General features: G+C 42.9%; 1 protein-coding gene across 2 annotated transcripts; it reads left to right on the top strand.

Annotated features, from left to right (window-relative positions):
* Window positions 1-966: 966 nt before the first annotated feature.
* Window positions 967-13,202, top strand: LOC109995899 (nucleus accumbens-associated protein 2). Of its 2 annotated transcripts, XM_020649786.3 has the most exons (9): window positions 983-1,220; window positions 2,390-2,512; window positions 6,245-6,882; window positions 6,978-7,198; window positions 7,317-7,576; window positions 8,740-8,916; window positions 9,987-10,092; window positions 10,971-11,068; window positions 11,760-13,202. In XM_020649786.3, exons 3-9 carry the CDS (start codon window positions 6,433-6,435, stop codon window positions 12,383-12,385), a joined length of 1,938 nt encoding a protein of 645 aa, XP_020505442.1. In that variant the 5' UTR covers window positions 983-1,220; window positions 2,390-2,512; window positions 6,245-6,432; the 3' UTR covers window positions 12,386-13,202. The 2 variants fall into 2 exon arrangements, with proteins under 2 accessions (XP_020505441.1, XP_020505442.1); XM_020649785.3 differs by lacking the exon at window positions 2,390-2,512 and having other exon boundaries at window positions 967-1,220.
* The last annotated feature ends 4 nt before the right edge of the window (window positions 13,203-13,206 follow it).

Below are 13,206 nucleotides of genomic sequence, written 5' to 3' on the forward strand. Positions count from 1 at the left end.
CTACTTGGAGTTAGCCCCGGCTGGCCAATGGAAAGAATGCAGTTTAAAGACACTTCTGCACTGGATTCACTTTTCAGACCCCACCCAACCCATTTACATATTGAGATCTGATCTAGTGCAGTAGTGTTTCACATTTGAAATATATAAAATGTGATTGAATGTCACCAGGTGGAGCTGATAGAGGTCTGCGGACTGACAATACATGCAGAAAAACACAACAGGTTCTGTAGAAGTCCTTATTTAGCCCCCCCTCCCATCCTACTTGTTTCTCTCTCTTTGGATGGAGAACTTTAAACACAGGCACAAAACCTGTCTGTCATGCCTGCCTGTCTAGAAACAATTACAGAGAGACAGACAGGCATGCGGGCAGAGAAAGCCTTTCTCTTTCTATACAGTTACAGTCCGTCTATCTTTAACTGTCTCTCATCCATGTTAGAAACTACTCTGAGCTGTGATGATGGAAGCTGAGGCTGCAAAAAGCTGCTGATGTGTCTGTCTGTGTGTGTGTGTTGGAGTGTGTGAGTGTGTGTGTGTGTGTGTGTGTGTGTGTGTGTGTGTGTGTGTGTGTGTGTGTGTGTGTCTCAGCCTGGCACACAGTCGCAGTATGCACGCTATGTACTCGGCATGCCAACTCAGCCTCGGCACTGCAATGCAGCGCTGTGCATTTGGCCAAGTCATGCCACACAAACTCACTCACACAAACACACACAAATAGGCACGTGCACACACATGCACACACATCCCGGGAGTGTGTATTTATCTGTTTGTGTGTGTAGTGTTTACATGTGCTGTTGGTGTATATTTTGTGTCTTTAATTTTCGACTTTGCAGTGTTTTCTTCTCTATAGCAAATGAACAGTTAAATGTATTCTTGCTCGCCCCTCTCTCTCCACATTCTGCCTCTGTATCTCTCTCCCTCTTTCTCTCTCTCCCTCTCTCGTCCTCTGCAGGGCAGTTAGCCGCATTAGCTCCCTCGCTGTCCTCAGATGACTCCTCCTCTTCCTCCCTCCTCCTCCTCCTCCTCGGCTGTCTGCTGTGTCTCTGCCTCCCCCCTCCTCCTCCTTTACCTCCCCCGTCCTCCCCCTGCCCCCCCCCCCCCCCTCCTGTGACACACCAGACGATGCGTTGACTGAGCGGAGGAGAAGAAGAAAACCTCTCCCAGCCAGCCGTCCTGCCTGCTGCATGGAGGAGAAGCAGAGGAGGAAGAGGAGCAGAGAGAAGGTAAGGAACTGTAACTGTCTGTCTCTCTGTCCACCCGTCTGTCTGCCTGTCTTACATCCATTATCTTCCTAACTGTAACTGTACTGACTGTCTGCTGGTTTGTCTGTCTGTCTGTCTGGACTCTCAAACTGTTTGTTTCTTGTTAAACCAACTGTTTGTCTCTCTGTCCACCGGTGTGTCTGTATGTCTGTCCCTGCCTCTGGTCTGTCTGTGGACATTATTTTTTCCTCACCACCTGTCTGTCTGACTGTCTGTCTGTCTGTCTGTCTGTCTGTCTGTCTGTTCAGACTCTGTCTCTCTGCTGTAGTCACACTGTAAACAAAAATAAAACCGAACTCTGAAACAGACCAAAGGCACCTGGAAGCAACTCTGCTGGACTCTACTGTACCAGACGGGACTTGACTTTAACAGACTTTACTGTTCTCTACTGTATTAGACTGGAGTAGACGAGACCAGATTCAGTTGTACTGTACTAAACTTCACTACACTGAACAGGAGCATAATATGCTAATCCTGTCTTCACTGTATGAGATGTAGACTGGACTCTTCTGTTCTGTGCTAGATTTCATGGTTGGTACTGTACTAGACCGTTTGAGCAAGTCTCTAAATGCTGCTGTACTTGACTGGAATAGAGCTTACTTACATGGTCTAGACCCTGCTTTAATAGACCAGAATGGAGTGGAGTGGACTCCACTGTACTAGACGTGACAAATCTTTAGTATTCTAGGGTGGACTGGACTGAACTAGACTGTACAGTATTCTTCTCTACTGTATTGGCCCAAGCTTGGTTTAACTATACAGGACTTAGCTTTAGTGGACTTGACCGTACTAAACTGGACTCTAGTGTACAAGACAGGACTAAACTTGTCAAGACTCTCCTGTACTAGACTAGACTCCACAGCACAAAATTAGACTACTACTGTACAAGACTAGAATGGAGTGGATTAGACTGTGAAAGAAAGTGCTGGACTGTACTAGACTCAACTGGACATCGATATACAAGACTGGACTATATTAGCCTCCCTGACATAGCTGTACTGGAGTGTTCTGGACTCTTCAAGAGTTGTCTGGAATAGACTTATCTGTTCTAAACTGGCCTGGACCATTGACTGTATACATTTCCGACACCTTCCATTGTGCAAAAGTGAAGTCAATCAATCCCCCGACAGGTGATGACATATTGTGCTGGTAATGTAATTTGGAGCCAAGACATGGCCAGAAGGGACCTGTTTGGTGGAGCCACAGGATTGACAAAAGCACAACTTACCGATAAAACATCAAAGATCCCTCAGGTCAGTACAGTCCACAGTAGAACAGATTGTGTCAGTTTTAAGCAGACACTCATATTACAGTTAAATGACTGTAATTTTAGTTTTCCTTCATTTTTCTTCTGCATTTCCTCCCATGCTCTACTCATCAGGTAAAGAGCGTCGAAGAGTCCACATTTGTGATCAGAGCTGTCAATCATGATGATACATCGGTTCCTTTTTGCATCAAATAACTAATAAAAATAAACTCCACTTATAAATTAACACTTCAAATCAACATGATAATAACTATCACAGCAGAATTCAGACAAGAGTGGACTGGCGTTCACTGGGTAATACTGGACTCTATTGCAGAAGGCTAGAGTGTACTTGACTTAACTGGACTCAACTCTAGTAAACTAAACTGACCTAGTCTAATGTACATGACTGGAATTTACTTGCCTGGACTCAGCTTTATTACACTCTGTATAGGATTGCTTTGGGCCGGAATCTTCTGGACTTTAGTCTGGTAGACTGCATTTGAGACTAAAGCTGTTTTCACAGGAGGCAAGAGACGATGTAAAAAAGACGCTCAGAAATCCAAGATGGAGGACAGAGCGACAGAGCCCATCACAATAATGATAGCTTTTTTGCCTTTATGTCAGTGCTTTGTGTTATGGATTGAATTCACAGTGTCAACAAACAAGTGGCAAAGACTATGCTGGCAAGCTGAAAAGAGTATGAAGCCGATTCAGTACATTCACCAAGATAACATGATTTGCGCACCAGTCACTCAAATAAACGTCATTACCCCCATCAGCCACATGGGGTGAACTTACCTGAATATTTCCTGTTATGTTCAGGATGTTATGTCTAAGAAAATTGGGCTGTAAAAAATGTCTGTTTGCATTTAGATATGCAGCTTACCTGAATTTTGTGCAAGTGCAAAAATACCATAAACTTGCTTACAATCGACATGACCGGACTAAATTACTCTGTACTGAATTGTACTCCACTGTATAGGTCTGGACTAGACTTCACTGTACCTGATGCCACCGGCACTTGACTCTAATAAAAACTGGACTGTATTTGTCTCTGTTAGACTGTGCTGTGCCATGAGGGAGTGTGCTGGACTCTACTGGACTGTTCTTTTTTGGAGAGTCATTGTCTGATGCCTAATTCATACAGAGATTGCAGTCCTGCAGGTTTTCTACAGAGTCATGTGTTTGTAGCAGGAAGTAAACAGCTGCCGTCACTGTGCCGTCATAAATAATAAATATGATAATAATAAATGAATGTGTCTGTAAAGGACAAAAACACGAGAAGTGAACTTGTGGTTCTGCTTGGGCTGGTACTAATGAGATCGTCAGCCTCACACCTTTCTTGCTGCAGACTTGCTACTCACCTGGATTAGTGACTATCATTGATGGCATCTGCAAAGGATTAGTTCATTTTGATCAGATCATAATTTCTAGTTCGCTTTCCTGAGGATATTTCACCTACAGATTTGCTTTACTTTGAAGACCTCTGGATTGAAACATTCTAAGTTATGTAGAAGGAAACTATTGCGCTTCAAAGTCTCCACAAATGGAGTTCGGTGATTTCAGAAAAGGACTTTATTAACTTTTTCAGTGAATTCCTTCTTTCAGACAGGATCCAAAGAAAATACTGGTGCACAAATCACTCAAGGCAAATTTTATACAGACTCTGAGGAAGAGGAAGAGGCAGTGTGTTCAAACGTTAGTCCTTTGCAACTTTTATTGATCAGGATGTTTAGTTTGGATAACAACAATCAGGCATTGAACAAAATGTCCAAAACATGTCTTCACTATTGTCTTTCACTATAACCGCACAATGAACAAAAAAAATGTTCTGCTCACCCTGCAGTCTGATAATTATACAAGTGCAAGGCTCATTAGAACTTAAAAAAGTTTTTTAAATGAATTCCAAAAGTAACTTTTAGCTATTGTGTAGGCGTGTGAAGATTGGAGGAACTGGCAAGACGGGATCTGCTGTCTTATTACATTACTCATCATGTTGTTCAGAATTAGAATAAGAAACCTTTTTTTGTTCATTTTTTTGATTCATAAGAAGTCTGGAATGTATCATGTATCTGAAGCAGGCCTGGTGAGTTTGCTGTCAAATGTCTGACATACAGGATGTTGTCTTCTGCATAGAAACAGACATACAACACTTGATGAAGCTGAATCACCAGAAACTGGCTTATTTAAAGAAAACCAAAGAAAAAACAGCTGATAGTCAAACATCAGTGTTGAACCTCAGTATATTTAAATATACTCATTGTTTTATCTTTGATATTATGAAAATGGTTAACCATTTACTTATACTGTAGAGGTCTAAAATAAGTTATCTACATCCAAACTTTCAACCAATGTGTTGCCGCACAAAAATTCCAAAACTCATTCCATGTAAAATAATTCCCAGCGATCATAATTTTAAGAGTTGTACCCTTTGTTGCATATCTACTCTTGACCTGGACATTGTGACAGCATTGTTCTTAGTTTATATGAAATGCCCCCTCCTGCAGCCTAGAAGTAGAAAAACATTCAGAGTGAAGCATGGGTGTTTGAGTTGATAGCAGTGGACTGATGAAGGTCGTCGGAGCAAAGTTATTCAGTCTCTAAACACTTGTCTGATATTAATTATGACACAGAGCTTTTTTTCTCCATACTGTGAATGCTAAGGTGCTGTAGCAAAATAACTTTTAACTTATTTACAAAACCATCATCATCCTCAGTAGAAATTTAGATTATAGTTTATGGTTATTAGTTTTTTTTGCTCTAAAAATTCAAAATCTTTACATTAATGATGGGTTAACAAGCCTCTGTAGTGATGGACGTCTGTCTTCCTTCTGCAGGCCTTAAACCATCTGTGGTAACCAAGATATACTGAATGTAAAACAGAAATCTGGTATAGAACAGAACAGGATTAGGGTTAGCTTCTGCATGGTAAACATATATTTAATTGTTTAAGCCTGTTCCAACCTATTGCTGCACTAAAGAAACAAATGCTTCCTTCATACTGATCAGACTTTTCTATGACAATGTGAACAGCGCAATTCACATGGAATCTGATCTTTTTAAATCACATTTGGGTCACTTTTATATGTGGATTCCCACAGGGATCTGATACAGGCCACATTTAAAATGCAATGTGAACAGCCAAACAAAAAAAAAAACAGGTCTGAACGAAAAATCTGAATTGAGTGTTAAGGCTTGCTTGCATTAAGATTCGTCAAGTTTGAGAGGAAATTTAGATTCACTGATGAAAATGAGTGTCATCAAACAGTGATGTCATTAAGAAGAGGGGCTTAAAAGGTCTCGAATGAAAAGTCTCAGTATTAAAAAATATTTAAGTACAATCAAAAAAGCAATGTACAATAAAGATGATTGATTTTTTGTATTTAGTTTGGCTCAAAATCTCCACCCTGTACTCTTAAAGTTGTTGTTTCTTTTGTTTTGTTTTTAAATTCTTAAATGCAGTACAAGCAAATACACTGTATGAACAGTATACTTTATTTTATATTGATAACATTGGAGGAAAGAGGAGCAGAAAAAAACTGAGAGGTGTCAGATGTGTTTTTTTTCCAGTTTGTTCTGCAAGTAGACAGGAAGGTGTGAAGCTGTCGTGTTATACTCTCAGTCCTCCTCCCAATCCTGTCTTCTCTCTCCTCCTCATTTATAACTGTCCCTCTGTTTGGAGCTGACGCCCATCCTGATGATCTCGTCTTCTCCTTCTCTTCTCTGTCTCCACAAGGCTTGACATCTGACCTCACTGTTTCCTCTACAACAAAATGGATCTGCATCATTTTGGAGGTGATATCTTCAGGATCCCTGACACCTAAACACTCTGACCTCTGGCTGGGCAGGACCATCTCCACCTTGCCGCCAGATAGTCTGAAACCTAAGTCACTTCCTGTCCTGTCCTCTTCTCCACTATCCACCATGTCGGAGGGGCTGCTGCAGGTGGAGATCCCAGACTTTGGCAGCAGCGTGCTTGGCAGCTTGAACGAGCAGCGGCTGCTGGGTCACTACTGTGACGTCTCTATTCTGGTGCAGGGTCAGGCCTTCAAGGCACACCGGGCCGTCCTCGCCGCTTCATCGCTCTACTTCAGAGACCTGTTCAGCTCTGCAGCAGATTCCTCTTCTTCATCCTCTTCATCATCATCCTCGTCCCAGGCAGTGTTTGAGCTGCCGTCTTCAGTCACGCCAGCATGTTTCCAGCAGATTCTATCGTTCTGCTACACTGGGCGTCTCAGTATGGCTGCAAGTGAGCAGCTGGTGCTCATGTACACCGCCGGGTACCTGCAGATCCAGAACATCGTGGAGCGAGGCATGGAGCTTATGATGATGAAGGCATCCTCCTCTTCCTCACCTCTCTGCTGTGATTCACAGGTGGGTTATGCCATGCCCACAGTGGTATATTAAAAAAATATATAGAACACATAATGCAAGTTGAGATGTTACTTAAACACAGTAATGCATTGCAGACCACGTCAGCAGACGAGCTTGGGGGCTTCGACACACAGATGGTTCAACAGCAAAACAGCGCCCCCCAGTTGCAGGAGGCCAGTCCAGACCAGCCAGCTCTGAGCCCAGAGGAACTGCTGCTGGCTGTCAGCAGGATCAAACAGGAGAGAGCTGACACTCCTCCTGCTGAGGACAATGGGAGAAGAGCAGCAGCAGGAGGTGGAGGAGGAGAGGAGGGCAGGTGAGGACAAAATAACCTGATATATGCAAATATACAGTATGATAAATAAATATATTACAGAGAACAATATTGTTGAACCACAACATGTATAATTGAATTCTAATTGTACTGCCCTCAGGGTGGACAATGCTGGGGACCTCCAGTCCTCCAGGAGCAGTGCTCTGTGTTACTTGGGTGCAAGTGCAGGTTTAGTTCCAGGGCTACAGTCTTATCTACTGGCAGGAGGGGGGCGATCCAGTCCAGGAGGCTCCAGCCTTCCCACAGACTCCCCACCCTCTCACCCAGCCACCGAGGAGGAGCTGGAGGAGGATTACTATGGGAGCAGTGTCCATCCTGGACTATACCAACACATCTACGGACATCCTGGAAACCCCTACAGTAAGTTACATCATGGTACAATCCAATCAATTTGTGTTTGCATAATTGGGCTTAATTTACAACAAACTACAAATTAAGTAACTAAGTTATTTCATTGATGAGAACTCTTTACATCCAGGTCCAACACAGGATGGATTCATCTATTCAGAGGACTTTCTAAAAACCTTTTCGCATATAAACTCCTGAAAATTTCAAGATAATTGCAGGCAGACTGCCCCTGAAATCTTCCTGATTTGCTTGTCCACACATAAACTTCACAGCGGGAGACTATCCCTGTCGGCAGGAGTTTGAGGACTCAGGTCTCAGGAGGCGGTATATGACGTAAAAAGAACAATGTGGATGAAACAACAGAGTCTGACACCAAGATGACAAATTTTGCCTTTATATCCAAGTTCAACATTTTCACTATAGCAAAAGGACAAAGAAGAAAATACTGAAAAACAGAAAACATAATGTGGCAGTTTTATTAGGCTATGTGCACAGAGATCGCACCAGACCCAGACATACAGTCTATGATCTTGCGCCTGTCACAGGATATAAACGTTTCACGCAGGAAATTTACTTGGTGGCTGGCAGGAACATATATGGGGTAGAAGAATCGGAAGATCCAGCTCTTGGCGTTCACGTTCACAAAGTTTTATGATTTTTGTGCTTGTGTGAAAGCACAATATAATAATATTTTCTCCACCCACTGAGGTCTTTTTGAAAATATAATGTCAGGAACTGTGGTATCAGAGCAACTAAAATTAAAACCAAGCTGTGTGTTAAGTCCACTACAGGCATTTACATCTGTAGAACCACGAAGATTAATCGAATAAATCAAACAAGAAAATTTGTAGGATGAAATAAACACTTGCTTGTATAGCTGACTTTTTTTTAAATTTAGACTTTTTCATATTCAGTCTGGTACAAATAATCTCACAGCTGAAGCAGAAACTGACTTCATGAATAAAAAATGTGGAAAGACCTCGGCACTCAGGACCTATCGTAAACTTTTCTGTGACTGTCGAGATTTGTCTGCAGGTTGTGGGAAGATCATCAGAGTTTTCTTTGAGCAGTGTGAAGTCAATAACAATTCATGAAATCACACTACGTTGTTCAATAGCTTTGTTATTATTGCTACCTGGTAATGACAACCTTGTTACTGTTTTTTATTGATCCAGTCCAAGAGAAGATGGAGATGTTGTCCCTCCCATTGGCTAATGAGCGTCGGCCCTGCGTACTGGTTGGTCGAGACAACATGGCCCTCCCTGCCAGTCTGATTAGTCAGATTGGGTATCGCTGTCACCCATCGCTTTACACTGAAGGAGACCCAGGGGAGAAGGTGGAGCTGGTGGCTGGTAGGCACAGATGATCTGTGAATGTGTATTGATTAGTAAGCAACATAAACAATTCAAGGTTAAACAACACATTTATTATTCAGTTAGCTTCAGTTAGACAACAGCTATTATAAGTATTTATCCACTTCTCAGCCAACATTAAGAAACAACCTCCAACATCCTTGCTAAAATTATGTTGGGCATGAGTTTACATCTTTTGTATAGTTTGATGCAGCCATTGACTGTAAATCGAAGCTTGAGTGATGTCACCCATTGGTTTCTTTGTGGCTGTTTTGGAAGCCATGGCATTTGCCAAATTGGAAATGCTGACTCTGTCAAACTTTTGGCCAACCTAATGACACTCAAAAAGCTGAACATGGCCCCATGCAGTCAGATCCATCACGCTCTTAATTATGCATAACTCATATCCTTCATAAAATCAAAACTAGTGAGTTATTTAAAAAATTCAACCCCTATACAGTGTGTGTTGATAACCATTAAATATATTTTACTATTCACAATTGCCAATGACAAACTCACAGTGTAAACTCCGTCATCAGTGACGCACTTTGAGTGTGAGCTAGTGCACGCAAGGGGTAGAGAACGAGCAGGGAGACAGGGATTGGATGATTGGTTCATCAAATTGTCACGTCGTGGCAGACATTGGTCGAAATATTTACAGGCTTACTGCTGCTAGAGATTACTAATTTTCTTTGTTTCTTAAACGAAAGACAATTTCAACCAAAATCTTAAAAAGTGTATCTGGAGAAAATTGCCAACCCTTCCTTAAATGTTTCACAACCGGGGTTGCTGCTTCGATGTAACGCTACCTTAATGAAATAATAGCTTTCAGGCACTTCCTAGCTAACAGTAATATTAACTAGAGCAGTAAGTGGCTAAATGCTAACTTTAGCTGTTATCTGAACACAGCAATAAAAATAGCATCATATGATGTGTTTTATTTTGCACATTGTGAAAGTGGTGAAATAATAATAATTTGTCATTAACACAAGTGTATTTGGCTAAAAATATATTAAATAGTAACTCATAGTGCTAATATTCCTGTGTTCGGTGTGTGTTTTTGTGTGTAGGTTCAGGTGTGTTCATGACACGAGGTCAGCTGATGAATTGTCACCTGTGTGCTGGAGTAAAACACAAGGTGCTGCTCAGGAGACTGCTGGCTACCTTCTTTGACAGGTGAGCTGTGTAACTGTACTGAAATGTTTTTCATTAGCTTGGGCAATTGCCTGACTCTCTTAAAAAACACACCTACCAACACCTGATAACTTGGGTTATGTTTGTGGTTAAATAAAAAAACGTTATTCCTTTAATACAAAATAAATAATGAAATAAATACATCTCAGTTTTGAATACTTCTATGGAACGTATTTTCCAGTTAATGTATATCGCTTCCCCTTTCTTTTACCTTGACAATAAATATGAGTAACTTTTTTGAACTACTAAACATATAGCTTATAAATACTTCCAGAAAAGAGAGCTTCAGTGTTTGTTTACCTTTAATATATTGTTTCTTTACTTAGTTCTTACCTCAGTTTTGCAGGTTTTTGTAAACTGCTAGGTAAGTTGTAACTTTTGGATACCTCAGCAATGACTTAAACCAACAATATGTAATTTTTCCAGTTTAAAATAGTAGTTTCACAGGTCGATTTAATATCACAATAACTTTAAACAGCCCACAGCGCGTATTGGCTTTACATATCCGTTCACACAAGCCTTCAGATATTAAAAGAAGCCAGTTTGCCCATCTGCGTACTGTTTGATACGATGGCTGAGGCATTTTAAAGTAAAAATCAGAAGTTGGTGACATCATCGACCGTGTGTCAAACTCAGACAGTCTGACATCCTTAGACGTCATGTGCCATCATCAGATGTCATGTGACATCATCAGACTGTGGTGGGATTGTTGAAATTTGGGAACATTCTGACACTGAGCCTCCTTCAGGATCCAGCTGCTGCTTTACATAACAGCTCTGTCACATTGTCTAAGGGTGGGGGTGAGCGAGGTAATCTAAAGCTTGGTATAGGTGCTGATTGGGTTGTTATGGTATCCATAGAAACACTCTGGCCAATAGCTGTGGGACAGGAATCCGCTCCTCAACCAATGATCCGAGCCGAAAGCCCCTGGACAACCGAGTGTTAAACACTGTCAAACGTGAGACACACACACACACACACACACACACACACACACACACACACACACACACACACACACACACACACACATATATATCGTCTGACTCATTGATTTATGTCTTTTTACTTTATTTTGGAAATACTGAGATATTTTTTTTTCTCTCATTGTTCTTCCTCCCCCTCCTCCTCTTGGTCCTCCTACTCACTTTCCCTCACTTTCCTTTAACTTCTTCTAATCTTCCTCTTTCTCATCCTCCTCTTCTTCTCTTTTTACCTCTTCTTCCTCCCCTACCTTTCCTTTCTTATCCTCCCCCATTTTTGGTCTCATTCTATTTTCTCCCTTCTTTCACCTTTCATCTTCCTCCTTACCACTCCTCCTTCTTATCCTTTTCTCCTTACTCACTTATATCCTTATTTTTCCCTATCATTGTGTTTTCATTTCCCTCCATCCCCTCCTCCTCTACCTCCTTTTCCTCATTTCTTTCCCTTCTCTTCCTTTTACCTTTCCTCCTCCTTTTCCTTCTTTGTCAATTCGGCACATCCACTATCTTGCTTACTTTTCTCCTCCTGCTCCGCCACACCACTTCTCTCCTACCTATTCATCCTTTGTTTGTCATGTTCCACCTCTAATTACCTGTCCCTTCTTTCCTCCTGTTATGCCTTCTCTTTTTCCTCCTAATTGTCTTCCTCCTACTCCTCCTCCTCAGTCTACTGTCAGAACTTTGCTCCTAACTTTAAGGAGAGCGAGATGAACGTCATTGCGGCAGACATGTGCACCAATGCCCGCAGGGTCCGTAAACGTTGGCTTCCGAAGATCCAGTCTCTGCTTCCTGATAGCCTCCCTGCCACCAACTCCTCACACCCACGCAGGGGTAAGAGGGGGGGAGGAGGTCAGGGTGGTGAAGCAGCAGTGCATCCCAGTGGCAGCCCCTTCGAGCTGGACCTGCGGCAGCTCAGTGCCTCCTACCTCGGCTTGGAGGCTCCGCTGTATGCTGAGCGACGTGAGAGAGAGGCAGCAGGGGAGAGAGAAAGGGAGAAGGAGGCCCCAGCAGCCCTCCTGCCTCACCTGCAGTTCGCTGGGTCTCGTGGGGGAGGTGGAGGAGGCGCAGGTGGGGCGCAGGCAGAGGAGGGGCTTATGGGAGGCGAGGTAGATGGGGGAGGGAGATCACAGACTGAACAACCCCCAGACCTTCCCCTCCCCCTGTCCTCCTCCTCCTCTTCTTCCTCCTCCTCCTCACACCCTTCCCCCCAGCCTGCAGAGCCTGCCCCTCCACAAAGGGGATTGGCCGACACAGATGAGAGAGGGACGGAGCCTCTGGAAGACAGCCAATAAGCTTTTTATCGCATCTGCCTACCTGTATGTAAATAACACAAAAGCTACCTGTCCCCCCACCTACCTGGCTCTACCTGTCTGTCTCCAACTACCTGTCTTTCCCCACATACATTGTCTCCTATGTCTAACTGATTGTCTGTATCTGTCTTTCCACCTGTCTGTCTCACCTTACCTACCTGTCTCTACCTGTCTTTCCTTCTACTTGCCTGTCCCCAACCTGTCTTTACCTGACTATCCTCCTGTATGCATCAGACTTTTCTCCTGACTGTCTCTCTCCATATACCAGTCTCTACTTTTTTGTCTGTCCTTCTCTCTGTCTGTCCCTTCCTATATGTCTCTACCTGTCTTTTCCCCTTTCTATCTCTGTCTATCTCTCTTTCTATCTCTCAGTTTGTCTTCCCCTTTCTGTCCTCTGCTCTACCTGCCTCTCCGTATTTGGCTTCCTTCCTGTCTGCATATCTGTCTTTTCCCTGTCTGTCTGATTGCCACCACCTGTCTGCCTCTTTTTGTCTGTCTACCTGTCTTCCTCACTGCCTGCCCCAACCTGTATGTCCCCCCCCCCCTTCCAGTCAGTCTGTTCACTTACCTCACTACCTGACCACCCATCTACCTCTATCCCCTCAGTCTGTCTACCTATCTGTCTGACCTACCTCTGTCTGTCTACTCCTCTACCTGCTGTCCTCCAATCTGTCTGTCTGCTCGGCTCTGCTGCATGTTAACAGCCTCCTGCAGTCCGGCACACAGGCCCATAGCAACAGGACAAATGATGATGATTATAATACTCACTGATGACAACAATAAAGCTTCTTGATAATCAGACT

This window comes from Labrus bergylta, chromosome 2 (assembly GCF_963930695.1).
Source record: "Labrus bergylta chromosome 2, fLabBer1.1, whole genome shotgun sequence".
Classification (NCBI taxonomy): domain Eukaryota; kingdom Metazoa; phylum Chordata; class Actinopteri; order Labriformes; family Labridae; genus Labrus; species Labrus bergylta.

Bases quoted from the DNA above. Each gene is read 5' to 3' on its own strand.
- LOC109995899 (XM_020649785.3), top strand. From the start codon at position 6,433: ATGTCGGAGGGGCTGCTGCAGGTGGAGATCCCAGACTTTGGCAGCAGC. The intron at 6,883-6,977 runs GTGGGTTATGCC...AATGCATTGCAG, and splicing joins CTCTCTGCTGTGATTCACAG to ACCACGTCAGCAGACGAGCT. The intron at 7,577-8,739 runs GTAAGTTACATC...TTATTGATCCAG, and splicing joins ACATCCTGGAAACCCCTACA to TCCAAGAGAAGATGGAGATG.